Raw genomic sequence first — 27,613 nt, 5'->3', positions numbered from 1 at the left:
TCCTAACAACTACGTATAAATCATAAAAATAATAGTATTAAACAATATATTTTAGATTCATGCATAAATTTAAATAGGTGTATTTTAAGAGATATTAGTTGGTTAGGTAGGATAAGGTTGGTATTGTCAATGATATGGGGTTTAAATAATACACACATCTCATGCATGGCAAACTATAATAAGACTCATATTCATCTGTTAAAAACTTAAAAAAATTCACCAATCGCTTCTTTAATCATCCGATCAATAATGGCCGCCATTTCCATCACAAAATGGATAATCCTATCCCTCAACATGTTCATCATTCTAACCCTAACACATGCCCAACAAGTTCCTTGTCTCTTCATTTTTGGAGACTCCCAATCCGACAATGGCAACAACAACCCCCTTATCACAAAGGCCAAAGCCAATTATCCCCCTTACGGGGTCGATTTCCCAGGCGCCATCCCCACCGGCCGGTTCACCAACGGAAAAAATATCCCTGACTGTCTAGGTAATTAAATTTTATTTGAATACATCCAAACCTTAGACGAAGTTCTGACCATCAATCCACCAAACAAATTAATTATTTCTTGGTTTTCGCAGCGGAGTTTTTAGAGCTTCGCGATCCGATCCCACCTTTTGCGGCCGCAGAAGGCCCCCCCGCCCTCCTCAAAGGAGTCAATTACGCGTCTGGAGCTGCCGGGATCCTTGATAGCTCCGGGAGAAACTTGGTAAATTATCGACCACACAAAAAAAACACACACACATAGTTAATTATGAAACCATTAAATTTTACATATACTAAATTATGAGAGGCTCATATTTGTGGTGTAGGGTGATCGGTTATGCATGAAGAAGCAGTTAGAGAATCATAAGGCGACAATCGCCCAAATCGCCCCCTTGCTCGGGAACCAGACGTCGGCGGACGCCTACCTGAATCAGTGTCTCTACGTCGTCAACATCGGCAGCAACGACTATATCAACAACTATTTTCAGCAGCCGCCGTCGCCGTCTAATAGCTTGACACCCGAAGCATTCGCCGACGAAGTCATCGCAGCCTTCTCTACACAACTAAAGGTTAGCAATTACATTTTTTAAAATACACTATCAAATTGTTGTTAGATTCCTCGTAAAATTAGTTTTTAATAAAGTATCTATTATTCGAAGTCGAGAGAATTATGTGAATTCAAATTTGATGCGTCACGGTCTCTCATTTTCTAGAGCTTGTACGAGCTCGGATCGAGAAAAGTTGCAGTGTTCGGAGTGGGTCTAATCGGGTGCATTCCTCAAGAGATATTGTTATATCCGATCACCAACGGATCACCCTGCGTCGACGACAGCAACATTGCGGTCGGGATATTCAATGGCAAGCTCGTGTCACTCATCAAAGAACTAAACACCAAATTACCAAATGCCCAATTCACTTACATAAACGTGACCAGCATTGCACTAGGAGGCCCTGGCCCCGCTGGTAGGTCTATTTATATCAGATTATAGCGACTCAGGAGAAAAAAATTAAATGGATGGATGTGATTGTTGCACTTGCAGGTGTGACTGAGGTGAATGATCCGTGCTGTGAGGTGCAGAAGGCGGGGGATCCCGCGCCCGGGCAGTGTTTGCCTAATGGAGCGGTGTGCGAAAACAGGGATCAGTATATATTCTTTGATAATTTTCATCCAACGGAGATTTCAAATATCTTTACGGCGTCAAGAGCTTACAGAGCTTTTCTGCCCACCGATGCTTCCCCGGTTGACATCGAACATCTTGTTCGGAAGTGACAACGGATTCTTCTTATCTTTAGAGTGCGTTTTCTAGCGTAGATAACTCCTCAATCTCGGAGTTATCTCACCTAAAATTTTATAAGTGTTCTTATCATATTTTGTCTAATGAATAAATTAGTGATAGTACTATTTTATAATCTAGTGAAGTGAGTTCATTTTGCATCAATAATATTTTAATCACATTTTCTTATTTTATAAATTTTGTATTAAAATTCATGTTGTCACGCTAATGCAAGATTGTGATTGTGCAAAACTTTTTTTATTCACTAGAAAAGTAGGCTTTACTAATAAGACAAGGTTGAATTGCAATGCGCAATAATCTAAATGAAGTGAAATAAGTCATCCAGAAATTCTTGTACACCATTTTATCCGGATTGAGACACAAATTTATTCATTAACAAAAAACATAAGCAAATTCTAGCAATTGTTATACACATCCAAATGATCTTACAATGGGCTTTATGAATATTATACATCTGATATGGTATTATATACCAAGAAACGAACATCAGTTACGTAGTTGAATCTATCTAAGATTTTATAACTAACAAAAATCATGATCTTACCAATATTTACAAAAAAAATGGAGTGAAATTATTTCAGACAGCAAATCCAATCTCCTGGTGCAGAGCTTTTTAGAATCTGCACATAACATTGTGACATGAAATTTGAATCATTGAATAGTCCAGTATGAAAATCACAAAAATTCACAATATTTACGAAGAATCTAGACGTCGCTCCCTAGAGATCTGTTGGAATCAGTGCTGCTGCCGGAACGGTGATGGCACTTGCTCCAGCTCCAGTGATGAAAGCAGTCCAACGGTATCACCTGCATGCCACCGGGGATCAAAACAGAGAGACAACGACGTTGGAGGGGGCGAAAAGGGGAAGGGAAGAACCTTCCAGCAGGTTCTATGGTCGAATCTGCTATGCATTTCCTCCAGCCGGGGAATGATCTGCTTGAAAGCCGGCCTATCAACTGGTTTTTCGCTCCAGCACTCTTCGATCAACCTGTTTCATCACACGATCACGCTGATATGCCATCTGCAGCCATCAATTTGTATAGTTTGGTTGCTTCATCTTACTCTTTAAGGCCGTATGCGTAATGCTTCATTGAGGCCTTAAAGGGAGGGCGCTGTTTCGCAACATAAGATTTTGGCACTTCTTGCTCTTTCTTCCCGCTGAACGGAGGGCATCCCTCGATAAGCTACAGAAAGATTGATTTGTTAAAGCAAAAGCCATGTCTGAAGCAAGGCAACTACTCTACTTTTGAGAAAAAACATTACCTCTTGTAATATCAAGGCAAATGAGAAAACATCTACTTTGGTGTCATAATCTTGATTTTTGAAAACCTCGGGAGCCACATAACGACCTGTTGATGCACGTGCAACGTTCGAAAGAATAAGTACTCGACTGTGGTAAAGCTAATTCGAAGAAATGCGTACTTACATGTACTGTCTTGAGAGATCAGAGGCCTCTCTTCTTTAACTCTGTTTGCAACTCTAAGAAGCTTGCTGATTCCGAAATCTGCCACTTTGAGGTGTCCAGAATCGTCGCGCAAGATATTTCTGTTATCTTAGTCGAATAACAAGACAGAATTCTATAAGAAGTTACTGAATGAGACCAAATTGAATCCAAGACAGTTCATCACAAGGCATAAAAGTTGGAAAGCAAAGCTTACGAAGGCTCAAGATCGCGATGAATAATCACTCCTGGTCTATGTTCATGTAGATAGCTCATTCCCCTATAAGAACAAGCACCTTTTGAGTCATTTGTTATGTAGAATCAGTTTTCATCTATATTCGATCTCAGAAATATGCTGGTGGAGTAATTTTTTAGACAACAGTTCACATAGATACATGATTCTCATAATATTTCATAAACCTGGCAATGTCCAGAGCTAATTTGAGAGCTTTTGCAGGCTTCAGGGAGCCTTTTTCTTTCAAATACTCGTGAAGGTCGCCCTGTACATACACGGAACAAATATCATACATAAGACTATAATAGCAGAAATGAGATGGATACCTTTGGTAAATATTCAGTCACAATCATCATAGGACTACTTTGTGTCACAGCACCAAGAAACTGGACGACGTTTGGATGCCTTATACTCAGAAGCAACGAAAGCTCGTCCCTAAATGCCCTCCTGCAGAAAATCAGTGCCTTAGTCTTAGAGAACAGATAACAGAACAGAACTTTCAAAAACAAAAATGAAGCCCCATGTTTGAAGACCTCACACTTTATTCTCGTCTGCAGCCCCTTCGTAGAATATTTTCACAGCAACCGGCGTTCCAGCCCAAGTAGCTAACTTAAAGGTTCCCTTGGAAAATGAAATATGACAATACAAAGTAAGAAACATGATATGCAGAAAACAAGCATTTTTTGGGCAGTGAATCACAGTAAAGAACCTTGGATATTTCGATGCTGTTTGTGAAATCGATTTCTTTGGGATCGATCTCATAATCTGGTAACTGGCCAGCATTTTCTACTTGCAATGGAGCCAGCTAATACCGAAAACCAATCATCAAGATATGTAGAAGAAGAAACAGAAGTCTGATCTTTCACTTAGTAGAAGGAGACGACTCGTGAAGAAAAGGGACTCACCACTTGCTTCGCACCGTGCTTCTCCAAGAGCTCGATCACATCATGGTTCTTGTAGTGTGTAGCATCTGCAAGAGGCTGTTTAACCAAGATGTAAATCACTTAAATTATGATATTCACCAAGGATTTCACAATCAATCACATCTGTTTCCAAAGCTACACAAACATTCATCAAGATGTCCAAGGCTTGACTCAAGGCTGACAATATCAAACTAATGTATAGTCGAACGATCCTAACAAGTGCTAAATCATCACAATGGGAAAGCAAACACAAGAGCCGAAACATGTATGTCAATGAAGAATGAAGCAATATTATACCGTGCCGCCCCAGCGATCTTTGAGGTCTACATCGGCTCCATTTTCAATCAAGAACTTGGCAACATCGCTAAACCCTTGGCACGCAGCGACGTGGAGTGCAGTCCGGTCATCAATGTCGCGGAAATTGACGTCGATGCCAGAGGCTAGAAGCTCCTTGATGCCATCCAAATCACGCTCGTTGGCCCTATACAATATCTTCAATCCAGGATCAATGTCGTTCAGATCACCACCACCTGCGTTGCTTTTATCTCCCTCCCCGTGCAGCGCCATTGATGATTGCTTCAACGGAGCACGTTTCGTAGGCATCATCGACACGATTCGGGTTGAAATAAAGAGTCAGAAAACCCTTTTCTACAAGAAAATCTTCATGCAAGATGGCAAGATTGCATTTTTTAATTCATTTAAAAAAAATCCAGCGATTAAACCTTAGGTTTTTCAAAGATTGAAAACCGAGGTTATTTTACGCTAGATTATGAGAACATCATTTTATAATTGGTAAGGTAAATAAATTGCTTCGTTTTGGCCAAGAGATTTTAGGGTTTGTTTTCATGTAATATTGATAAAAGTTGATGATTGACCACAGGATTATTTTCTCTATGATACATATACTATCAAATTGTAGGATATGATATGGGAAATGAAATAATGCTATAAATAACGATCAAATGAAATGAGATTTTAAAATAACAATGACCTGTTATAACAAAAATTAAACACTGCAAAAATCTATCAAAGTATCTATGGATTTGTTTTGCCTTTTAATGACTCAACATTATCAGTCCCTATCGTGACGAGTGAAAGAAAGCTTGGGGTGTATAAAGCAACACTCGTGTAATAAAAGCTATGGCCTCGTTGAAGAAGAACATACATCGTAACAATTTATTTGGAATTAAGGAGAATATGAGCAAATCGGGCTTTAAATTTTATGAATTTTGTGAAATTAAAAATTTCAATAACATTTTTTAATGTCTTATAATCAAACTAATATATAAATCGAAATGAACACTAAACGTGCGTTAAACGAGAATGGTGCTCACATAAGCCATAAGGGGCGGTAGAGAAAAGAATAAAAAAGAATGCCGACAGGCTCACAGGCCCAAATGGCCCAACCCAGATTTTTGAGAGATTAATTCCATTTAAAAAATGACAAACGATATCAGCTAAGGAACATCTAAAAAAGGCAAAGGTATAATTACCTTATGCAAAAGGTACAAAAACATTTCATAATATACCACTGTCACAAAACAAAACTTCAGAAGAAGACTATTTGGAATGAAAATTTAGCATCCGCAAATGAAATGTAATTTTATTCATAATTTACAATAAGAAAGGAGGAAGGTAAAACAACAAGCAAAGAGCTGCAACTTTTCATTTCTTATTCAAGGGAAATCAGACATTGACCTAAGCTCAATATGATGTACCTAGTAATCAAGGTTTGAGCTCGAACTCCTCCACCTTCTCCCACGATTTGCAGCTTGTGTCTTCAGTTTCCGTTTTATACAGTGCCAGACGCGAAATCTGGAAACTCAGACCGCCTATGCTGTCATCCAGAGCACAAGCTTTCTCTAGCGCGGTTTTCTTCTCTTCTTCTGTTAAATCGCCGTAGAGGAGGCTCAAGTGCGGCATATAAGCTGCAAATACAAGAGCATTTCAACACCACAACGTCATACACTTAACACAGCTGCTAAACAGTCTGAAACCATTTCCAGGAAATTGAAAATATACAAGAATAAAGGAACATCTAAGAGAATCTACATAGCTGAGCATAAACAATACTACTAAGGATATTGATGAGAGAGGTATATAGCCTCTGCTCTCGAGACTCCCTTGTGCAGGGAGAAATTCGAAGAGAGGCGAAAGTGAATTCAAGATGAGTGGCTTACGAGTTGATCTCTTGAAACCAAAGAGTACACATGAATGATCACTAGCCTCCACCACCTGTTTTAGAGTTGCACAATCACAAATGATGTTATGTAGAGTTCATTACATACTATTATATTTAAGCAAAGCATGATTGTAAAGAAGCCAATGTTTCTTCCTTGTATTACAGTTTTATGGCTATCATCTTTGTTTCCATGGAAGTTGAGATGCAGAAAATATTGAATCTTTTCAAGGCCACAAACAGCAAAACATTCCATAAATGACTCACAATCTATTAGCAGAAACAGAGAGCTAAACTACTTAACAAAATTACCATCCTTCCAAATCATTGGGAAAAGCCCCAATTCTTTCTATTTTATCAAACCCTTATCTAATTTTAGGCTATACTACGAGTATGGAACAAATGTAACTTGAAATTGACACACAAAACGAACTCTCTAACTCTAACCATCATGTCTACTGCAGAAATTCGAACTTCACAGCATGAATTTCAGAAAACAAATTAAAAAAACCCTAGAAATTAAGAAAAGCTACCTCAGGCGTGGGATGAAGCAGGAGAAAAACGCACTGATAAAAGAAAGTGCCGGTGGCGATTTTGTCGACTGTAGCTGTGTACGGTTTGAGGCCCTCGCACGCCTTTTGAAACATATCACGCGCCTCGCTCTCCGTCAGCTTGATAGCTCCGAGGATCGTCACGTGCGGCTCGAACTCCGGCCCGCCGAACTCCGATCGGAGACCGCTCATCAGTTTCTTCAGGCGAGGCTTCAATTCCTCCGGCGGCAGCGCCCACACGGAATACGCATCTCTCTTGACTTCTCCGCCGGTGGTGCTGGCCATGAAGATTTGCGGAAATGGCGACGGTTTCAGTGGAAATTGACTACCAATGATCTTCAAATTGGGGCTTGTTTGGTTAGTTGAAGTATTTTATTCTCATTCTAACCGTATTTAGCGGGGTGGGTTCATGGTGGGTCCCTTGAACTATTGTGAAGTCATTGTTTTATTTCGATGGTTAGTCTTTGATTAATAAAAGAATTAAATTGGTTGATACGCGAAGGAATATACTTGCACCACTAATTAAGTTAATATGCATGCATGTAATTTTATTAAATTTTGTCTCCATGCATAACTTAAGTTTAGTCAAAAGTAGTATCACCCTCAATTTTTTTTTTTAAACTTATTTATACTATAAAATAATTTTATAAATTCATAAAAATATTATTGTATGAAATCTAAAATCATAAATATATAAAATAAAAAAGAATTATTAAAAAAATATAAAATCAAACAAAGAAAAAAAAATAACACATATGCAGAATGAGAAACAATATTATTATTTCAAGTTCTAAAATCACAAATTTATACAATAGCAATTTATTGTACCAATAAAAACTCATATAACCAAATAAGTTTATAAACTAAAAATTGCACACAAATCACATCCTCCCTCCGTCCCCGAATACTTGACACAGTTTGTCATTTCGGTCCCGTCCCCGAATACTTGACACAGTCACTTTTTCCATTTTTGGTAGTGGACCTCATATTCCACTAACTCATTCCTACTCACATTTATTATAAAACTAATACTTTAAAAGTAGGACCCACATCCCACCAACTTTTTCAACACACTTTCCATTACATTTCTTAAAACCCGTGCCGGGGCAAACCATATCAAGTATTCGGGGACGGAGGGAGTATCATTTAAATCACTTTTAGATGTATACTACAAAAGATCAATCACAAACACATGTCAATAAAAATAATGTATAAATATATATTAGAAGATAGTCAAATCGATCAAAATCATCAACAAAAATATAGCAAAATAGCATGGAATATACAACCGATATCAATATGCATGCATTTAGCCGGGGAAGAAAAAAAAAACTACTGGTTGCATACCCTAATAGTATACCCCGCATCACCGACTTCCTGTGTAGCTGCTACCGCCCTTACTATATCCGGGAAAGACAAATGAATAAGAGTTGCCACCAACCTAATATTCATATAGAGCACTACATGAAAAAAATTATAGGTTCCACTATAAAGACCTGCAAGGAGAACAACATAAACAACAAATACGGAAGATGCACCTGCACCAAAAATTCAAAGGCAAAATATAAATGTAACAATAATACTATGCAAGACTCAAGCTGACAAACTCAGAGCCATGAAGTTGGGATTTTACCAGTAAAGGAGGCAGGCCGCAACGCACAACACTCCATTCCTCTGAGACTTGTACATCTGTAATCAGTCATTGACAAACACACAGTAACCCACTTGAGTTTTTGGCCACATCCATATTTTAATTAATCTCTTCATAATTTGACGACTATATAAATCCCAAAGTTAATAGGTTAGTGGGTAAGTGACAATGTACGTCATTGATGGATAGTTAATTATAATTATTAAAAAATCTTTTTATATTATTAATGGCATTCATGTAATTATTCACAGAACTCTCCTTTTATATATTTATAGATACAAAGGCTCAGTACTCATACATTTTGTTTCATTTGATTATTCTACAAATTTTTGGTTTATTGGTTCTTTGTATCAATACATTTTGTTTTACTAGGTCCTTTTACAACTCTTTATTTTAATACATTTTGTTTAATATTTTTTTTTAATTTGATTGAATCTTTATTTAATAGACTTCTGAGTATAACTATAATTAAAATTAATTTAGCTGCAATATTGATTTAAGAATCATTTAAAAAATAAAAAAAATTATTAATATTTTCCGTTATCGAATTATAAATATATGAACTTTCTAATTATTATTGAGACGATACTTATGTTGTCCGTTATCACTTCCAAAATTATCATTTTTTCTAATAATCATTTTGGCGAGACAGAGCCCCTTCTTCTACATGTGTGCGTGCAAAGCACTTGCCCTTCTCGACCTAAAGAACGCACGGGGGCTTGGGGGCCGTGGATGCAACGGAACTGCCAAAGGCCGGCTTACACTTAGAAATCTATAAACTCAAAATTGGACAGGCATAAAAAAAGCATCATCAAATTCTCTTCCACTGCATTCTATTAATGGATCCAAATTCTCTTGCAATAAAACTAGTATTGTGTTAACATTGTAGCAGCAGCAGAGCAATTCTTGAAAATACAGCAAACAAACATGATGTGAGGAACCAAAACAGAAAATATAATTTCATTTTATTGGCCAGTAACTCAACAAGTAACAAAAACCATCAACTCAATCCCAAATTGCTCAAGCACAACAAATACTTATATCAATTGATTACACAAGAATAGACAAAATAGTGTCACCTGTGCAAAAAATGCTGAAATCTTGCTAAAATCCTAGAAAAAAAAAAAGCAACAGCTATCAGTAGTTCAAAAGCGAGTACTTCACACGTAAAACGATCCTGCCCTTGTCGACTCCGAGCTTGGCTCCCGTAACGAGCCAGTGGCCGGGCATATCTTGCGGCCCCTTCAACATTTCTGTCATGTCCACAATCTTCGCCAGTTTCCCAGCTTGGCCGGAGCCATCCCCTTTCTCATTCGATAATGAAGAAGACGAGCCATCAGGCTTCTGCGCACCAGACAGATTTGCGGGGCTATGATCCCAGACGGATCGCCTTATTGTGCACCCGGGGACTTTGGAGAAGAGCAGTTTCAGGTGCAAGACGCTTTTGGCGCCAAAATCCCACACGCCGAGCTGTGCACCTGTGACGATGTGGACGCCCGAGAGATCGCCAATGCACGTGTCTGTGCACTCTATGGGTGCAGTGCTGACGTGGGAAAAGCTTTTCCACTTGATTGGTTCGAACCATCGGCTGTCCTGCTCTTCGGGGCCTTGCCATTTAGGTGCACCGATGGGGATGTGTGTGTCCCAATGAGGCTGAAGAATCTTCGGAAGCGAGACTAGATGTTGTAAGTTGATGGCAAGGCGGTTTTGCTTGGCTCCTTCGAGGCTGAGCTTGAGTCCGGTGACAGGCTTACGTCCGACTGTAACCTGAAACGCGATGAAAACTTCGGAATCGTTAGCAAGTATTTACTTGTGAAGCAGCCAGAAGAAGCAAACGATACGGAAACAATTCGGTTGTTGATGAAGATGATGAAGATAATGAAGACACATATCATGACAACACGTTATAAAGGAAAATCGGATATAGTTAAAAACACGAAAAATGCATTTCTAGAGTGGTATACCTGATCTGGGCTTATATAAAGCTTAGGACCCATTAAACTGAACTGAAGATACTGACAAACAGGTTCTTTTCGTTGCAAATTGTTCTGCTCGGGAGCCCACACCCGAGAAATTTGGAAGTCCAAGAAATACTGAAGATCCTCAATAGGTGGCTTGTCTACAGAAAGTGGATACAACACATGTTTAGAATACATAAAAACAATGGCATATAAATGACAAAAAAAATCGAAGTACGTAGTTAAAAAAACTTGATCATAATAACAAACGTCAAATCCTTACACTCCAAGTATAACTCGATAGCACGAGCCAAGTGTTTTATCCCAGCCACTCCTTCGAGCAAAGAGACGATGGGCACAAATGTCATGTTGATCACATCAGGAGCTCCTTCTACGGTCTTTGCCCACTTAGAGTAGCTCTGTTCAAGGTCATCTCCCCCTCTCCTTCTGAAAATAACCGTAACATCCTACATGTAAAATAACATAATTCACTTCACCACATTCATCACCGATAGTTACCAATGCAAGGGAATCGCCTTTGAACAAACATAATCACCGATATAAAAATATAAATGTTTACTCGATAACAGTGCTGTTTCACTAACCTTGTCCTTGTATTTTAAAGAACCAGCATTTGTATTGACCTTTGAATCTGAGAACCTCTGATCTCCAATATCTTTCACATAGTTCTCAATATCGGACAAGGTTAAAGGTGACGACTGGTGTTGTCGAACATAGACGACATCCCTTCCACCAACTGTTACAGAGGTAACAATGTGGGTTCCGTAATTTTCGATAAAGCTGTGAGACAAAGCATCATATCAGGAACTCAGAAATTAGGCGGTCAATCTTTACCACGCGCAATTTACAGCATGACCTTTTGAAAAGTTTCTCCTACGAGTTTCCAAAAGAGGCAAACCGTAGAAACATCTTTGGTGCTTGAAGGAGATTCTGAACAGGTAAGTCATGACAAGACAATTACATTCTAAAATAGCAACACAAATTGTCCATCCACTTACCGCTACTCCGCATCCTATAAAGTCAGTTACATTTTCGTAAATTCGTATCTCACAAAAATTTTATAATTGCAACAGAATAAAGATGCCATACACACATAGTATGATATTAAAGGCGAGCAATATCAGCCCATAAAAGTGGTTTGCAGAATGCTTCACCTTGCCAATGATGCAGGATCCCAAGAATACGGAACTGCACGTTTGATTTCATTACGCAAACTTAAATCGTCTTTCACTAGTTCAACACTAAACAACGGGATAGTGCATCCAACCATTGCAAGTGATTTCGTAGCTGCCGCATCGAGTTGCCAAGAGCCACTGAAATTAAACATGGCATTGAAGCATCCAAGTGGTATCTGACCAGGTAAACCTGAATTCTCATTGAAGTATCCTGCCATCTGCGAATCGAAGTTCACAAACAACATTTCAATGCCACAGAATCTGGGCTTACATGATAAGTTTATAAAGACATAATTACAACATAGTAAACAGAAATCAAACGATGAAGCTATACAGCAACAAACAATCAGTCATAAAAATCCATTCTTTAATAAAATCAAGACACAAAAATTTAACCAGCTGCACATTGAAGTTCAAAACAACATGTCAATGCTGTAGAATCTGGGCTTATATGATGATAAGTTTATGCAGACATAATCACAACACAGTAAAAAGAAAATCAACCAATGAAGCTATGCAGTAACAATCAGTCATAAAAATCCCTTCTTTAAAAAATCAAGACACAAAAATCAAGCCATCTGCAAATTGAAGTTCACAAACAACATGTCAATGCTACAGAATCTGGGCTTACATGATAAGCTTATGCAGACAAAATCACAACACAGTAAATAGAAATCAACCAATGAAGCTATGCAGCAACAATCAGCCATAAAAATCCAATCTTTAATAAAATCATGACACAATCCCCCGTTTCAACAGCTATAAACGAATCAACAACCAAAAAACAAGAAAGCCCAGAAAGCAAAATCAAGTTCAAAGAAAACCAAACAGAGTAATTGCAAAAAAATCAAAACCTCATGAAAGCTCCAAACAGGGGTCTTCTTGTTATCACTCCGACCACTGCTGCATTCAATGTCAACGGAGACATCGGGGATCACGCAAGATTCGGAGATTTCGAGGTTCCTCGTCTGCGCATCGTCGATAAGCACCAAACGGGAGCCCGGTGCGCCCTTGCAGTAGAGCAGCCTGATGTCAGAGGTGACGTCAAACCCACGGCCCAGGGCTTGGATTGAGTTGCTGAGTGTGGCGATTAGAGCATTGTTGGAGCCAGATGAAGCCATGGATTGGTATTCAAGAATGCCTCATTTGCGAAAAAGAAGAAGAGGGGATGGAGGATTTGTTGATAAATGATTGAGAAAGGGCAGCAATGGCGGTGTTGGTGGAGTCAAAGGTTGGACTTTGAAATTAACAAATGCTGTCCTAATTTGTGTTGTGGAGTTCTTTCTTTGACTATAATAATGCAAGAAACGCGTTGTCCTTTTTCAGGGAGAAGCTCAACTCCTTGGTTCCATCTCTTGCCCTCTTTTCTTTTGTCAAAGCCACTACAATTGAAAGGCTCGGGTGAAGATTAAGGAATGACGGGTTTAAGTAGGATTGGAAAGCCGATCCACTTATTGTTTTCGAAAATGTAGTGTTTAGCCTACCGTGGCTTCTCCATTCTACATTTCCGAAGGTTGGATTCACTTTGTTATTCCGCCAATAAAAGTTTCACTTTATCTTGGTTCAGATTTTAAGAAATGTAACAGAGAACGGCTTAAAAAAATTAGTGAAATAAAGTTAACGAAATATGAGGTTCATTACCAACGATAATAAAAAATAAATAGAATGATTATTCATGGACCGAAAATGGCAAGGAATGATTAATGGTGGGTGGAGGGAGTATTTGATAGTCATTTATGAGTTGGATTCATTAATTTGTTTGCGAATTATATGTTAGAAAATTTAGGTGTTGTCTGTTTTAGGATAGTGAGTGAAAAGGGATTGTTACATTCAAACAAAGCGATCTTGTTGAAAGAAGGGATTGTTACATTCAAACAAAGTTCTCTTTTTACTTTTCTTATTTTCAAATTTGAAAACTGAAATAGTATAATATAAGTTCCCTTCGATTTTAGTCACGATTGATGTTCCAATCTGTATAATTGATTTAGTCAGTAATAACTGGAATAAACAGAAAAGCAAGTTGTATTTCAAAAGTACTAAATTATTGTTCTGAATTTTCCAAACATAGATTTATAACTCTCAAACATAAATGTTTGATTAGAATAATAAAATGACTGATCAAATGATCTAAATTATTCATTTTATTTCATACTAAGTAGTAGTAAACTTAAATCCAACAAAATTGAATTGACTGTGCAGGAATATATGTGCAATAATTTGTACAAACTGTACAAATAAATAACCTCTCCCGCCAAAAAAAATACACTAAATTACATTACATCTAAAATATAACACAGCAAGAAAATAGAAATCATTCATCAATAAGGTATACTATCTTCACTGATTTCATTAAAACCAGAGGTGGATGAAGAGTAGGTTCGTATCGTCGTCGAAATCTGGAAACCTCCCCTCGTAGCACTGCTCGCACTCAGCCTCTCCTGCTTAAAGTCCTTCATGGCTTTGAACCTCACGTCGTTAGTGTACGTGCTCCCCTCGGGCATTACAACGGGAATGTCCATTTTTCCCTCGAGCATCTCAACGGCCTCTGACATCGTTGGCCTCACGGAGGGAGTTGAATTCGTGCACTGCAGAGCTATCTTCACCACTCTCTCTATCTCCTCTCTGTTGGCACCACCAGCATCATTCAGCCTCGGATCAATGAGGTCATCGATGTTCTTGCTCTCGTTCAAGTGGCTCGCCTGCAACAACACGAAGAAAGATTAAGCAGATGGAAACAATCCCTTGAGATGTAAATATGTTTAGTACCCAATCAAGAAGGCAGATGAAATTGTGACTAGGCATGTAGTTGTTGTTGCTTTTTCCACTGACTATCTCCAAAAGCACGACTCCAAAGCTGTAGACGTCTGCTTTATCGGTCAGATAACCCCACAGTGCATACTCGGGCGCCATGTATCCTCTGAAAAAGGGACGGGAGCGCTTGTTAGTGTCGTGTCAAGCCAGGGAAGAGAGGGTCACCAGCATAAGGAGATGGAAAACTTACATTGTTCCAGCAACTTTCGTGCTAATGTGTGTCTTCTCGTCTTCATTGAGACGAGCCAGTCCAAAATCGGATATCTTAGCATTCAGATCGCTATCCAGCAGCACGTTTGTGGCTTTGATGTCTCGATGCACGATTTTCAGCCTTGATTCGTCGTGGAGAAAAGCTAGCCCTTTTGCAATTCCAACGCAGATCTTGAACCTCGTTGGCCAGTTTAGCATCATTTGGCTTCTCCCGTTTGATTCTGATGTGTAGTGTTTGTCAACAAAATCATCTAATCGAATAGAAGTTAGGGAATAAGCCTATGTACGTACCGAACAAGACGTGTGCAAGGCTATTGTTTTCCATGTACTCGTATACCACCAGCAATTGATCGCCTTCAATGCAGCATCCGTATAGCTTCACAAGATTCGGGTGCAGTAAACACGAAATCATGCCAATCTCGTTCAAAAACTCGCGATTCCCTTGTCTTGATTTAGACGAGAGTTGCTTCACTGCAATGACAGTGCCATCGGGCAGTTGACCCTGCAACGGGACATCTATCAGTAAAAAGAAGGCTACATCTTAAAAAACAATGCTTCCATGACAGAGCAAGCACCTTATATACTGAGCCAAAACCACCTTCTCCAATTTTATTCGCAGCGTCAAAATCGTCAGTAGCAGCTCGAATCTGTTTGAGTGTCAACACGATCGTTTGCAGTTCTAGACCTTCGAGATCTATCAGGAGAAAGTCATTCAATATGCCTTCAACTTTGAGTTGCACTAGAAATCAATTGACTTACCATTTCTACCGTGTTTTCGGCCAGTCAAGTAACCTTTCCACCAAAGGATTCCGAATATTGAGAGAACAACAAACACTGGCAAAACTGCAGCTGTTACATATGCAGTTACATGCTTCTTGTTTCCATATGAACACACCTTAAAAGCTGCATAAAGAAATAGACGAAAAAGAGATTAAAAAAGTTATCGAACAAAGAACATATGTTTTGAATATGAAACAAGATTAACGGAAGTACTGACTTGGATCGACTGAGATAGCTGAGATAAGAGCACCGTAATCCCCTCTGTTGGGAATCCGAGTAGTCCCTTTACCAGCCCAGTAAAACCGGATCTCCAACGTATTATTAGTCACGTTAGCACTAAAGTGTCTTGCAACAGGCTTTTGAGCTCCACGAGCCTCAGCTTCAATGTCGAAGTTTTCTCGCACTAATCTCTCCTGATGCAGAAACAGTATCAGAAAAGCACTAAAGCATGTTGGTGACACAATAAGTTTTATGATATGTCGAACCAACCTGAATGTATATATCGAACATCCGCTCTCCAAGACTGTAATACGAGCTGTTGTCGTTTGTGAAAATTATCTCAGCGAAGTGCAGGCTTATATTGTACACCCCATTCTCCAAGCAATAATGGAAATACGTAAGCGAAAGAGGGCTAAGGCGGGCACTACTGTACAATTCTGGGATATTTGGCGTGGGAATGTTGACTGCACGTGATCTCTGGTAAGAAGGTTCGTCTAAGAAGTCACCGGTGCTAACAAAGCCCCAGTAGTTGGCGCTTAGATATCTGTCAGAATCAACTCCACCATCTCCTTCGTATATAACTTTTCTATCTGTTTCTTTGACGTGCAAGTCATATCCACCACAGTTAACTTGCAACGAACATTTATCTGCAAGAGGCGAAGTTAACATTCTAGGTACATATTCTGCGTAGAACATAGAAGCTGTACAACTTCAGAAACACAAAATCCGAACTATTAAACACTTCTACCAAATTGGATGTACTCAAATATTCAAATTAGAGCAGAAATAAGCCAAATCTAGAGGCAGGCTACATCTTGGGTTAATAAACTTACATCTGGGGCAGACGACATCTTCTATGCACGGAAGAGTTCGTTTCCTGTTGAAGTTTAAGAGTGAGCATGACGAAAGAAATTGAGTATATTAGCAACTTCACTTTTTTTCTGTTGGTAAACTATAAATAACTAAGAGAGGATAGAAGAAAGTGCATCTTACAATGTATCCAGTTGAGATGAGCCTTTGAATAAGTTTACGTTTCGATTCCTGTTTCAGAGAAACATAGAAAATGAAATGCTACCATCAACGTATTCATATAATAAGGGAAACTCAATGGTTTTTCTTACATGTCTAGTCGACAAGCAGGTTCCTCGGGGCCTTGCAAAGTAAAATTGTTGTAGGACAGATCGCTGCATATCAATAAATCTAGATGTTACAAACTTTGTAAACACTAGTTATAGCATATTCTATGGCAGTGAAGTCATAAAGAAGGAGCAAAAAGTGTTACAAACGAAAAACGTACATATTGCCTCCGTCCTTCAATAGTGTGTCAGGTATCTTTCCACTCAGCCTGTTGTCGGTCACAAACCTGATAACAGGAAAGAAAACACTCACCTCTCAGATCGAAGACTGCAACCAGAAAGAGCCACTCGAGGGAAATAAGTTCGAGAAATTTCATTAAGCGATAAGTGGTGCAGGATAAATGTAGTGAGAGAAGATGAGCTGAATAAGTGAAAACATACACTACTTTCAGTTTTCGTGCGATGTGACTAGGAATCGTGCCCTCTAACATGTTGAAACTGACATCCCTGTCGATAACATAGACAGAAACTAATGAACTTTTAGAAAAATGCAAAAGTCACTTATGTTAGTTAGTACTTTCACATATTCATTCTCTCAAACATAAAATCCACATCGAGCGATAAAAGAAACCGGTATTCATTGAAGCGGTTACTCACAACATCTCCAGAAGTCTAAGCTTCCATACATACGCAGGAATTTCGCCAGTGATATTGCAGTTTCTCAGTATCCTGTTTCCAACAATGCATCACCTTATTCTGTTATAGAGGGTGAGAAATTAACCAGGAAGCATTTCAAATTTAGAGTTACTCGCATACAGCGATGTTAGGCCTGTAGTGCTCCTCAGCAAAGGAAATCCCTGAGACGGCCCTTTTAGGTCGCTAATCCTCCTGTGCATTGAAGCTCCGTCAGAATACTTATTAATGTTAACTATATAGAAATAGCGACGAAGGGAATGTTGTGTACTCACAGAGTTTCTAACGTATCAAGAAGAGATATGTTCAAAGGAATGGGGCCCACTAGTCCGCTAGCAATCATTTCTCTTCATCGATAAAACGGATGTTAATAGAAGTATATGAGGAGTTATCCGTACTACTCTCTAGTCTCTACTGTTAAGGGTACATAGAGATCTTACAGATGTGTAAGTTGCTTCCAGTTCTTAATGAAGTCGGGTATTGGTCCACTTAGGTTGTTGTCGTTTATCCTACTGCGATGCAAAAAGAAACTGTTGAAAACACTAGAGCATAAAAGAAACAGATAAATTGAAGAACTTACAAATCTTTTAGGTTTGTTAAATTTGCAAGCGAATTCGGTAGCTCCCCTGTCAGTTGGTTGGACGACAAGAGCCTGTAATTCAGAAATGCAGTAAATCGATATTAGTTTTGGTTTTGAGCATCCCTCATCTGAAACACGTGATCTTACAGGCTCGTTAAATTTGCCATTCTTCCAATGTCAGGAGGAATAGCCCCCGAGAATTGGTTTGCCTCGATGTTCCTGATGAACACAATAGTGCAGAATATGAAAAGGCTTTTAACTGTTTTGTTTAAAAAACTTGGTGAAAAATCAATGCCATTGTACAAGTAGAGAAGATTAAACTGCTTACATACAGGTATGTGAGGCTAGTAAAGTTTGCCAGATAGTTTGGTATTTTTCCAGATAAACGGTTTACGAGCACAGAGCTGCACAGGAAGTTCAGGCAGCGTTGTCAGTAATGAGAGAAACGCTGTTGTAGTTTAGCAAAATAACAAGTGCAATACACAACTTACATAAAATTAAGTTGCATTGAAGCCCACTCTTCCGGGATCGTACCAGTTAGGAGATTATATGCAAAATCACTGAAAATCAAAAAAACAAAAACAAAAGGCAATGAGTATACAAAAACTAAGTCACCACATTTGAGGTAAAGCTGGTGTTGGAGTCAGTTCTTACACATGGTCGAGGTACTGAAGCTTTACAATTGACAACGGAAGAACTCCAGGGAGATTGTAACTCTTAATCACACTGCATTAAGTTGAAAACATGAATAAATGCTGGGAGAGTTACAATAAAATGATCAAGATATGAGAACCATACAGCGTAGTAACATGGCAGACAGTGTTGTTGTTGAAATTGCAATTGCATTCGACATAACCATCAGAGTTCGGAGGAGGAGTTTGTGTCATCCCACCCATCTCCATTTCACATAAATCGGCATTGAATGACCAATACACTGCGCCCAACTCGTTGGCTATCTCTTTGAAGACATCAACTAAGCACAAAAACAGAACAAAATCTCCAAGTGAATAAAGGAGGAATCAACAAATCCAAATCATCATCTTCATAGTAGATTGTGGTTCCATTACATAACTATGCCAACAACAGAAAACTACTTCAATTTCTTACACAAAACAATAGCCAATCACTGCAGTTTCTTATCAGCATTAAAATTTACAATAAACACCTCAATTCTTTCTGGATTTTCAAACCCAGAAATCCAATATCTATGAGTTCCAAAGTATGAAAAGAAAAGAATCATAAACACAAACAACCAATCACTGCTTCTTAGTTAATCCTCCACTTTAACCAAACACTACTCCAAAATTGAAGGAGAAAAGCGGTTACTAACCTTCAACCTGAGGCACCTTCTGCGACTCCGACAACCTCAAACACCAGCAACAGAAAACCGCAACAGCCCACAAACTTCTTCCCACAAACATCGTTCTCAAGCATCAAGACTGCAACTTTACTACAACAAACACTAAAAATTCTAGTTTACAGTGCAAATGCGATGCAATTACATACACATATTTGATATTTCTTCCGTATCTGAGTAGGAATGGGAAAGCGAATGCGCAGAGTCAGCACAAGAAAACAACAGGATTGAAGTTGCGGTAACAAAAATCCAGACTTTTCTTTAATATAATTAAATCCACTTGTTGCTGGATTTGGGATTTCGTTTTTCCGTAGTAACTATTTAGTATTCGGGCTGTCGATCTTTTTTTGTCGTGACAGTTATTACTATATTTTATGATTGTAAAGAATGATTTTTTATTATAATATTCAACCGCAACATGCTAACTTTGAATTTTCAAGTACTTTCTGGTGATCTTGCCTTAGCCAAATATAGGTGATTTTCCTAATCATCACTGAAATAATTTCAAGAATATTGAATGTTCAAAATCAAATCAAACAAATGCTCTTTTAATTCGTTTATGCACAGGGGCAGTCTGGCGGCTGAAATTTGGAATTTTTTTTCTTTCAATGCACATTCTTGAAATGATGATTGGATATAATTGAATGATCATGAGACGCTTTGAATGATTGTACGGTACTACTTGTCGAAGCAATTCAAGGCTGAAGCCTGAAGCACGTGTTCAGCTTGTTTTTGACTAAATTTAAGGGAACCTAAATCGTCTTCATGTGTATCTATACTTTAATATGATAAACTCTGGATACTATAATTACTAACATCATCTTTAATAATTAAACGAGAGAAGGTATATACAAAAGATATACTATTATCATTTATTTATCTTTTTAAAAGAAAAAATATAGTACCTTTTTAAAAAGTACTCCCTCCATCCGTGAATAGGAGTTCCGTTTTTCCATTTTAGTCCATCAGTAAATAGGATTCCTGGTTCACTTTTACCATAAATGGTAATAGGATCTCACCTTCCACTACCTCATTTCACTCACATTTCATTTAAAACTAATATATAGTACAAGTAAGAATCATATTCCATTAACTTTTTTCCACCCACTTTTCTTACCATTTCTTAAAACTCGTGCCACCCATGAATGAGACTCCTAATGGCGGACGGAGGGAGTAACAAACTCCAAAGATAAAGGTTATTTTCTAAAATAAAAATAATAATTCAAAATGTATTCCAAAATATAAAAGTATGATACCTTTTCAAATATATTTTTTCTTAAATAACGATTTTTCATGAAAAGAAGGTGATATGATAGTTATAAGATTTTACATCTCTACTGATGAAGAAGTAAAGATATCTCATTAAAATAAGAAAATTATAGTAATATCTTTTCAAATACTTTTTTTCTAAATAATTTTTTATGAAAAAAGACAAGGACTTCCCTCTCCCTAATTAAGATTGCTCTAACCAAAGGGAAAATATGATGGTTTTGAGTCGTTGCTACTTCATCAGTGTAAATTAAATTCTGGCATTAAGTATTTTAACGTTTTCCTATACAAGAATTAACTATTTCACGGTTGACAATTCGACAGTCACCTACTATTAATAGTAAAATACAATTCCATGTATATAAAATTCATGTCGTGGAGAATTCATACAAGTCGGTATGTTGCAATGTTTTTTATTCTAATGTTTCTGATACGTGCCATCGAAGTTATATGAAGTCAAGAAACTTGGCTCACGTTGAATGAAGAGCATGCCACCAACAAAATTGGCTCACGTCACGTTGAATAAAGAGCATATCATTCTTTTATGATCCATATGGCTGATAAGTTTCAATACAATACGAAAATTTGATAAAACATAATGGATTGAGGTTCATGGCGCTTTTTGGGTTGACCCGTTAGGAATCTGATAATTTTAGATTGAGTTCGGGTGACTCATTAAAAAATAATATTAATTTAAATTGTTATTCTTTTAAAAATATATATACATTAATTAGTTCTATTCTCTATTCGTGTAAATCTTGTTTTTATCGTGTAAATCAGGTTCAAAAATCATGTTTAATCATGTAATATTAATTAGGTCCGGATTCTTATCGTATCTTGTCAATTATATTCTAAGGTTTGTGTTAAAATGACAACTCCTCTTAAAATGATACCGTGATTCCACTTATACAACAATATTATAAACGTTACACAGCAATATTACAAACACTACACAGCAATCTATAGATTGTTGTATAGTGTGTCGGATATTGCTGGACAAGAAATATTGTTATATAAAGACCAGCAAATTTTTGCTGACCGTATTTTTCAGTTTTTTTTTTTTTTTTTTTAACGTGGCAACTTATTATTCGTCCACGTGTACAAATGATTGGCTAGGAATGGTGGTATGGTGTTATTTTAAGGGTGGTGGCACATTAACAGTTAATGCCCCATATTCTACTGTGCCATGTACATGTCGGGTTAGGATTAAAAAATATCATGTTGGGGTTGTATTCGAGTTGTGTGTTATTTTAGCAGGTCAGGTCAAGCCTTATGAGGTTATAGGCCCACGCACCAGCAATCGCTCCAGCGGTTGGGCCCAATAGATAGATCCAAAGCCCCTTGTAGTTGTTTGATACTATAGCTGGCCCTAAACTCCTTGCTGGGTTCAACGAAGCTCCCGAAATGGGCCTGCAGCCAAGCCCAATTAAATCAGTTAAATACAATCATGCGCAGCTTAACTAATCAATAGTACTATAATGAGTGCAATTCAAATGCACCCAGCATACAAGACATTTATTGATATGGTAGCTCCAATGGCCATCCCAGCAAGCTCTCCAATCTGCATCAAATAAAAGTCAACTGATTAACATATGTCAATCTCAAAATGCATAAATTAATCAAATAATGACGTGCACTCGGTTTATTTGCATAATGAACAAATTATCATAGTTTAATTAATTCGAAGAAAAGTAAGCCGACTCTATTCTGTTATTTTTCAACTTATTTAGTGATTGAGCAATATTATTCAATTAGCAAATAGATTAAAATAATTACCGTTCTATTGTAAGTGGCGACACCGAAAATGACGAACATAAGGTAGAATGTGATGATGAATTCTAAAATCAAAGACTGTAGGTCGGTGCCAGCAGGAAGGGTAATCATGTGGCCCACTGAACAATAATCGTAGGGTTTCGGCTGCTACTGTTGATCCAACTACTTGAGCTGCAAGTCCGCAACATACGCCGGTACCTACAAATATTATGTCAAACTATCAGAAAAATCATGACATTTTTAAAAAAAATTGGAACTGCCCTATATACTTTGATTGTGTGAAATCGTGTATGATGAGAAAGCCAAAATTTAGATTTATATCTTTATCTAAATCCCTATATTCAGAATCATTATTAGTTTGACAACAGACTTAACACTTACTTAATCACATCACGAATTTATGTATTTGTCACATTAACAATATATTTACACATAGACCACTTGAATATTTCCGCATGCAAAAAGTTGCGAACAAGGTTAAACTTCGTACTTTTGTAGTCGATTTTTTACTAACTACTAGTATTATTGATTGGTTGTGATACCTATTTCTCATCCCCGAGTAAATTTACAATTCGTAGTAAATCAACAACAAACAGATATTCGTCAGTAAATCCATATGTAATCCGTGCTCTTTTACCTGTCTCCAAGGAAACCTATTGCAGGAGGCGAAGGCAATGGAGACGGCAGGGTTAAAGTGGGCGCTAGAGATGTGGCCAACCGAGTAAATCATGACCATGACGACGAGGCCCCACACCATGGCTATTCCGGGAAGAGTGACCACCTTGTCTCTGTCGAGGTTCACCGTCACCGCGCCACAACCAGCTAATATCATGAAGTATGTACCCAACATCTCCGCTATCAACTGCAAAGCCTTGCTTAATTAATTTATTTCACATACATAGTATAATTCAATCATCGAATAGATTAGACGTACCTTTTGTATAAATGAGACAGTGAGGGAGAGTGATCTTGATTATAATATTTTTTGTTGGATCGGATCTGTAACTAGGTTGAGTTGGAGAGGGCCGGAAGGTAAGGAAGTTGCTATAGAACTGGATGAGTTTTGATATTGTTTTTTTTTTCCGACCAAATGGAACACATATCCGCCACAAATCGAACACGGGATCTGGCCCTTTGAAGGTTTTAGTTGATTTTTTTTTTGGTTTGGAACAAACTAACGAATAGTTAGCTACTCTGATACCATGTTTAATAGAATTGAAATGCGGAAATGTAAATACTAAAATTAACGAACATTGAAGAACTTTGAAGACTATGTTTTGATAGATGGCTAGGTTGGTTTCTTCAATAATATGCCACTCTTATATAGGGTATTAAAAAGCTTGTGCTCCAAGTATTCTTGGGCACCAAGCTAATATGTTTCTTGTCCTCCAAGCTAACACGTTTCTTGATCTCCAACCTAATATTTTTCCTTTTTTTAACACTCCCCTTCAAATTGAGTAGTGGAATTTCTGATACTCAATTTGCAAAGAACTTCTTCAAAGCTTCTTGGTTCCTTAATTTTCTCTTAATTGAATTCTTCATTCCAACAAATACAAATACTCCTCCGTCCCACAATAATTGTCACTCTTGGTGGTGGCACCGGTTTTAAGAAATGTAAAGAAAAGTTAGTTGGAAAAATTAGTGGAATGTGGGATCCGTTTTTTTATATTGATTTTATAATAAAATGTGAGTGGAGTGAGTTGATGGAATGTCGTACCTACTTACCATTTATGGTAAAAACGAAGTGTGACAATTATTATGGAACAGACTAAAATGGAAAAGAGTGACAATTATTGTACGACGGAGGGAGGAAGTATTAATTTAGTCAAGTAAGTTGGTGGAATGTAGAACCTACTTACCATTTATGGTAAAAACGAAGTGTGACAATTATTATGGGACAGACTGAAATGGAAAAGAGTGACAATTATTGTGCGACAGGAGGGAGGTAGTATTAATTTAGTGAAGTAAATAAATTACTCAATTCGCACAATTTTTAATATCTTCCATTGGCTTGTGGAAATGTTCAAGTTTGGATTTCATATTTATATGATTCCTTTCGCAAACCAACTAGATAGTATATATATGTTCATTTTATATCGTCAAATTATACACACATATATAATATGATCAATCCATAGCTCAAGTTGGTACAAAATGATAAGGCTCTAAGCAGCACGAATACGATTCGAAGTCGAACCCCTCAAAAAAGAGCCACTTTTAGTAATTTCACGAACAGGTTTATTAGTAAATCTAATGAGATTATAGGCCCATGCACCAGCAATCGCTCCACCTGTTGGGCCCAATAGATAGATCCAAAGCCCTTTGTAGTTGTTTGATACTATAGCTGGCCCTAAACTCCTTGCTGGGTTCAACGAAGCTCCTGAGATAGGCCTGCAAGCCCAACCCAATTAAATCATTAAATATGCACATAAATTAAGAACTACTTTCCTAAAATTTTCTAAAAAAAATTTATTAATTGTGTTTTTACATACTACATACTTTATATTTGCGTGCTAGTTGCTCCACTAAACTTTATATTTGATCTAATTTCACAAACAATTAAGATTTTGACATGTATTAAAATTGACTTGATATGCTGATCCATTGATCTGAATTTCACTTCTCTCTTTAGTACTACAACATTGTTTTTGCAGTGTAATGCCACATGAGATAAATAATGTCACATTGATTGATTAGCAAGACATGTCGGTACTGATATTTGCTTGATTTTAATCGATTGTAAGATAATAAGTTCAGTATTCGTATAAAAAAAATTTACAATTCAATTAAAAAATAATTATGGCAATTTCAAAATGCAAATGGTGTGGATGTGAATCAGTTGAGTAATCTATGTGAGAGACTATATCTAAAGTCAAATCTAAGCATAAATATTTTATGGAAGCTGGTAGCATCTCAATTTAGTTTATATTTAAATAATTCGTTTTTGTAACGACTTTTTTTTTTATGTTAAATACGTTTCAATCATGCAGATTTTTTATGACTTTATAGAGTAATATGTTATGCAAGTGTCAGCTATAAATTAATGAATAAATATGACAGTAAATTTTGAAAGATTAAACAAAATAATAAAGAGCAATTCATATACTTACCCAGCAAACAAGACATTTATCGATATGGTGGATCCTATGGCCATCCCAGCAAGCTCTCCAATCTGCCAATGCCATATCACATTTCTCACTTTCACCAAATGTAAAATTAATCAAATAATGTCGTTACGTTCTCTCAGTTTTAAATACTAATAGGCAAATGATTGTAGTTTAATTCATTCCAATCGAAGTCAGCCAAAGTCTACTCTATTTACTTTTTAACTAATTTAGTGATTGGAAAATAATTAGTTAATTAGCTAGCCAAAGAGTTAAAATATTACGGCTCGGTTGTCAGTGGCAACGCCTGATATAACGAACATGAGAAAGAATGTGATGATAAATTCTAAAATCAACGACTGCAGGTCGGTGCCGCCAGGAAGGGTGCCGACGAAGTAATCGTGCGGCCCACTGAACAATAAACGTAGGGTTCCGGCTGCTACTGTTGATCCAACTACTTGTGCCGCTACATATGCAGGTACCTGTACAAATATTATTATACATAAATTACCAGGGCAAATTGCTAGGAATATTGTGAAACTAAATAACAATAACAAAAAACATGAAAATTTAACACTTTGTTACAATCGCCCTTTAATTTGAATTGAATCATATTTGATGCCAAAATCTGGGTATATATTCAGAGTTTTCATCAACTTGACAACACATTTGATAGTTAACACCTAATTAGAGAGTAATATCATCAATTTATGAAATGTATGTTTCATATAAGCAATATTTTACATGTAGGTGACTTGCATATTCTGTCACGAGATAATTGTGAACGATGTTAAACTTCATGCTTTTTCGATTGATTTTTAATTTAATTTGATTGAGTGGTTGGTTATGTTACCTGTCTCCAGGGGAACCTATTGGTGGAGGCGAAGGCAATGGAGACGGCGGGGTTGAAGTGGGCTCCGGAGATGTGGCCAACGGAGTAAATCATGACCATGACGACAAGGCCCCACACCATGGCTATTCCGGGGAGAGTAACCACGCTGTCTTTGTCGAGGTTCACGGCCACGGACCCGCAACCGGCTAATATCATGAAGTAAGTGCCCAGCAACTCCGCTATCAACTGCATTCCAAATTGTTCACATATTAATTCCAATTTCCACATATATATAATTCAACCATTCAATAGAATTTGTATACTTACCTTTTGTATAAAAGAGACAGTGAGGGAGCAGCATCTTGAAGAGTGGTCATCGGAGTCATGATTGGAATCTATGATGTCCACCACCGCCACTCCGCCGTGGCCATCTGCAGCCGGTGATATCTCAGCCATAATTCTTTTCTAATTAATATATTTAATTACTAAAAATTGTATGTCTAATGTAGTATTGCTCTCTTCTTACTTCTTCTTTTTCTTTTTTCTTCTTCTTAATTTTCTTCTTCTGTGTGTGTGACCATAATATAGTAACGCGGCAAGCTGCTTTATTAACAAGAAATCTTCATTAATTTATGCAAGTCAATCACTCCCTCACTAAAACACATAAATGCGAACTTGTCTATGATTAAATTATACTATTGACTTACATTTAATAAACTAGTACTACTTGAGTACTTGTCATGTTGTAGATAAATAAAAAATCTCAAGTTGTGAAATATGTTTGAACTTTAAATAATTGATCACTACTAACGATTTCGTCATTGTGCACGATCAGCACATGTATATTCACGAAAGTTCGATTATTAATTATCAAGAACTTAAATTAATATTCATTGCATGTAACGTGGAATGAACCACCAATATTGTTGTGTCAACTGTTGTTTAATTAGAAGTAAATTTGTGAATTGTGATTGTGTTGCAGTCTTAAC

The 27,613-nt window shown here is 37.4% G+C and overlaps 6 protein-coding genes and 1 pseudogene across 7 annotated transcripts; 1 reads left to right on the top strand and 6 right to left on the bottom strand.

Moving 5' to 3' along the window:
• Positions 1–228: 228 nt before the first annotated feature.
• LOC125191753 (GDSL esterase/lipase At1g29670-like) lies at positions 229–1,923 on the top strand. The gene is made up of 5 exons (XM_048089166.1): positions 229–493; positions 586–713; positions 817–1,059; positions 1,204–1,453; positions 1,531–1,923. Exons 1-5 carry the CDS (start codon positions 250–252, stop codon positions 1,758–1,760), a joined length of 1,095 nt encoding a protein of 364 aa, XP_047945123.1. The 5' UTR covers positions 229–249; the 3' UTR covers positions 1,761–1,923.
• Positions 1,924–2,334: 411 nt separating this feature from the next.
• On the bottom strand, positions 2,335–5,823 carry LOC125197140 (integrin-linked protein kinase 1-like). Its single transcript, XM_048095850.1, has 13 exons — positions 4,683–5,823; positions 4,368–4,442; positions 4,172–4,267; positions 4,001–4,083; positions 3,789–3,909; positions 3,648–3,727; positions 3,445–3,507; positions 3,213–3,331; positions 3,050–3,135; positions 2,849–2,970; positions 2,663–2,774; positions 2,484–2,592; positions 2,335–2,405 (listed from the first exon to the last, which is right to left on the bottom strand). Exons 1-12 carry the CDS (start codon positions 4,989–4,991, stop codon positions 2,491–2,493), a joined length of 1,368 nt encoding a protein of 455 aa, XP_047951807.1. The 5' UTR covers positions 4,992–5,823; the 3' UTR covers positions 2,335–2,405; positions 2,484–2,490.
• A 145-nt stretch (positions 5,824–5,968) lies between these two features.
• On the bottom strand, positions 5,969–7,482 carry LOC125197141 (cyclic phosphodiesterase-like). The gene is made up of 3 exons (XM_048095851.1): positions 7,098–7,482; positions 6,566–6,620; positions 5,969–6,313 (listed from the first exon to the last, which is right to left on the bottom strand). The coding sequence occupies exons 1-3, from the start codon at positions 7,398–7,400 to the stop codon at positions 6,111–6,113; spliced, it is 561 nt and encodes a 186-aa protein (XP_047951808.1). The 5' UTR covers positions 7,401–7,482; the 3' UTR covers positions 5,969–6,110.
• A 2,232-nt stretch (positions 7,483–9,714) lies between these two features.
• LOC125196036 (MACPF domain-containing protein CAD1) lies at positions 9,715–13,198 on the bottom strand. Its single transcript, XM_048094387.1, has 6 exons — positions 12,775–13,198; positions 11,900–12,138; positions 11,330–11,525; positions 11,008–11,191; positions 10,731–10,885; positions 9,715–10,533 (listed from the first exon to the last, which is right to left on the bottom strand). Exons 1-6 carry the CDS (start codon positions 13,039–13,041, stop codon positions 9,904–9,906), a joined length of 1,671 nt encoding a protein of 556 aa, XP_047950344.1. The 5' UTR covers positions 13,042–13,198; the 3' UTR covers positions 9,715–9,903.
• Positions 13,199–14,087: 889 nt separating this feature from the next.
• On the bottom strand, positions 14,088–19,974 carry LOC125196869 (probable LRR receptor-like serine/threonine-protein kinase RFK1). The gene is made up of 24 exons (XM_048095530.1): positions 19,620–19,974; positions 19,088–19,262; positions 18,944–19,015; positions 18,781–18,849; positions 18,622–18,693; positions 18,437–18,508; positions 18,290–18,361; positions 18,150–18,221; positions 17,985–18,056; positions 17,833–17,904; positions 17,674–17,745; positions 17,458–17,523; positions 17,238–17,303; positions 17,062–17,124; positions 16,934–16,981; positions 16,774–16,817; positions 16,211–16,587; positions 15,939–16,134; positions 15,701–15,844; positions 15,517–15,635; positions 15,233–15,443; positions 14,922–15,162; positions 14,687–14,837; positions 14,088–14,619 (listed from the first exon to the last, which is right to left on the bottom strand). The coding sequence occupies exons 1-24, from the start codon at positions 19,708–19,710 to the stop codon at positions 14,239–14,241; spliced, it is 3,018 nt and encodes a 1,005-aa protein (XP_047951487.1). The 5' UTR covers positions 19,711–19,974; the 3' UTR covers positions 14,088–14,238.
• A 2,059-nt stretch (positions 19,975–22,033) lies between these two features.
• LOC125195401 lies at positions 22,034–23,892 on the bottom strand (annotated as a pseudogene).
• An 850-nt stretch (positions 23,893–24,742) lies between these two features.
• On the bottom strand, positions 24,743–27,216 carry LOC125197441 (aquaporin NIP1-1-like). 2 transcript variants are annotated; one of them, XM_048096180.1, is made up of 5 exons: positions 26,952–27,216; positions 26,646–26,870; positions 26,077–26,274; positions 25,799–25,860; positions 24,743–25,079 (listed from the first exon to the last, which is right to left on the bottom strand). In XM_048096180.1, exons 1-5 carry the CDS (start codon positions 27,078–27,080, stop codon positions 24,854–24,856), a joined length of 840 nt encoding a protein of 279 aa, XP_047952137.1. In that variant the 5' UTR covers positions 27,081–27,216; the 3' UTR covers positions 24,743–24,853. The 2 variants fall into 2 exon arrangements, with proteins under 2 accessions (XP_047952137.1, XP_047952138.1); XM_048096181.1 differs by lacking the exon at positions 26,952–27,216 and having other exon boundaries at positions 26,646–26,876.
• Positions 27,217–27,613: the final 397 nt, after the last annotated feature.

This window comes from Salvia hispanica, chromosome 6, assembly GCF_023119035.1.
Source record: "Salvia hispanica cultivar TCC Black 2014 chromosome 6, UniMelb_Shisp_WGS_1.0, whole genome shotgun sequence".
Classification (NCBI taxonomy): domain Eukaryota; kingdom Viridiplantae; phylum Streptophyta; class Magnoliopsida; order Lamiales; family Lamiaceae; genus Salvia; species Salvia hispanica.
The sequence above is the reverse complement of the archived record's forward strand: the minus strand, read 5'-3'. Positions and strand labels throughout refer to the sequence as shown.

Coding starts and splice junctions, on each gene's coding strand:
- LOC125196036 (XM_048094387.1), bottom strand. CDS start 13,041: ATGGCTTCATCTGGCTCCAACAATGCTCTAATCGCCACACTCAGCAAC. Junction 11,526..11,899: donor GATCCTGCATCATTGGCAAG/GTGAAGCATTCT, acceptor TTTGTCTCACAG/CTTTATCGAAAATTACGGAA. Junction 10,534..10,730: donor TTTATATAAGCCCAGATCAG/GTATACCACTCT, acceptor ATCGCGTTTCAG/GTTACAGTCGGACGTAAGCC.
- LOC125191753 (XM_048089166.1), top strand. CDS start 250: ATGGCCGCCATTTCCATCACAAAATGGATAATCCTATCCCTCAACATG. Junction 494..585: donor AAATATCCCTGACTGTCTAG/GTAATTAAATTT, acceptor TGGTTTTCGCAG/CGGAGTTTTTAGAGCTTCGC. Junction 1,454..1,530: donor AGGAGGCCCTGGCCCCGCTG/GTAGGTCTATTT, acceptor TTGCACTTGCAG/GTGTGACTGAGGTGAATGAT.
- LOC125197441 (XM_048096180.1), bottom strand. CDS start 27,080: ATGGCTGAGATATCACCGGCTGCAGATGGCCACGGCGGAGTGGCGGTG. Junction 26,871..26,951: donor CTGTCTCTTTTATACAAAAG/GTAAGTATACAA, acceptor TTTGGAATGCAG/TTGATAGCGGAGTTGCTGGG. Junction 25,080..25,798: donor ATAAATGTCTTGTTTGCTGG/GTAAGTATATGA, acceptor TTGGGCTTGCAG/GCCTATCTCAGGAGCTTCGT.
- LOC125196869 (XM_048095530.1), bottom strand. CDS start 19,710: ATGTTTGTGGGAAGAAGTTTGTGGGCTGTTGCGGTTTTCTGTTGCTGG. Junction 16,982..17,061: donor CCTGCTTGTCGACTAGACAT/GTAAGAAAAACC, acceptor TCTCTGAAACAG/GAATCGAAACGTAAACTTAT. Junction 16,588..16,773: donor AGATGTCGTCTGCCCCAGAT/GTAAGTTTATTA, acceptor CGCCTCTTGCAG/ATAAATGTTCGTTGCAAGTT.
- LOC125197140 (XM_048095850.1), bottom strand. CDS start 4,991: ATGATGCCTACGAAACGTGCTCCGTTGAAGCAATCATCAATGGCGCTG. Junction 3,508..3,647: donor TTAGCTCTGGACATTGCCAG/GTTTATGAAATA, acceptor TTGTTCTTATAG/GGGAATGAGCTATCTACATG. Junction 3,136..3,212: donor GATCTCTCAAGACAGTACAT/GTAAGTACGCAT, acceptor GTGCATCAACAG/GTCGTTATGTGGCTCCCGAG.
- LOC125197141 (XM_048095851.1), bottom strand. CDS start 7,400: ATGGCCAGCACCACCGGCGGAGAAGTCAAGAGAGATGCGTATTCCGTG. Junction 6,621..7,097: donor TGCTTCATCCCACGCCTGAG/GTAGCTTTTCTT, acceptor ACTCTAAAACAG/GTGGTGGAGGCTAGTGATCA. Junction 6,314..6,565: donor TGGTTTCAAGAGATCAACTC/GTAAGCCACTCA, acceptor TTGTATTTGCAG/CTTATATGCCGCACTTGAGC.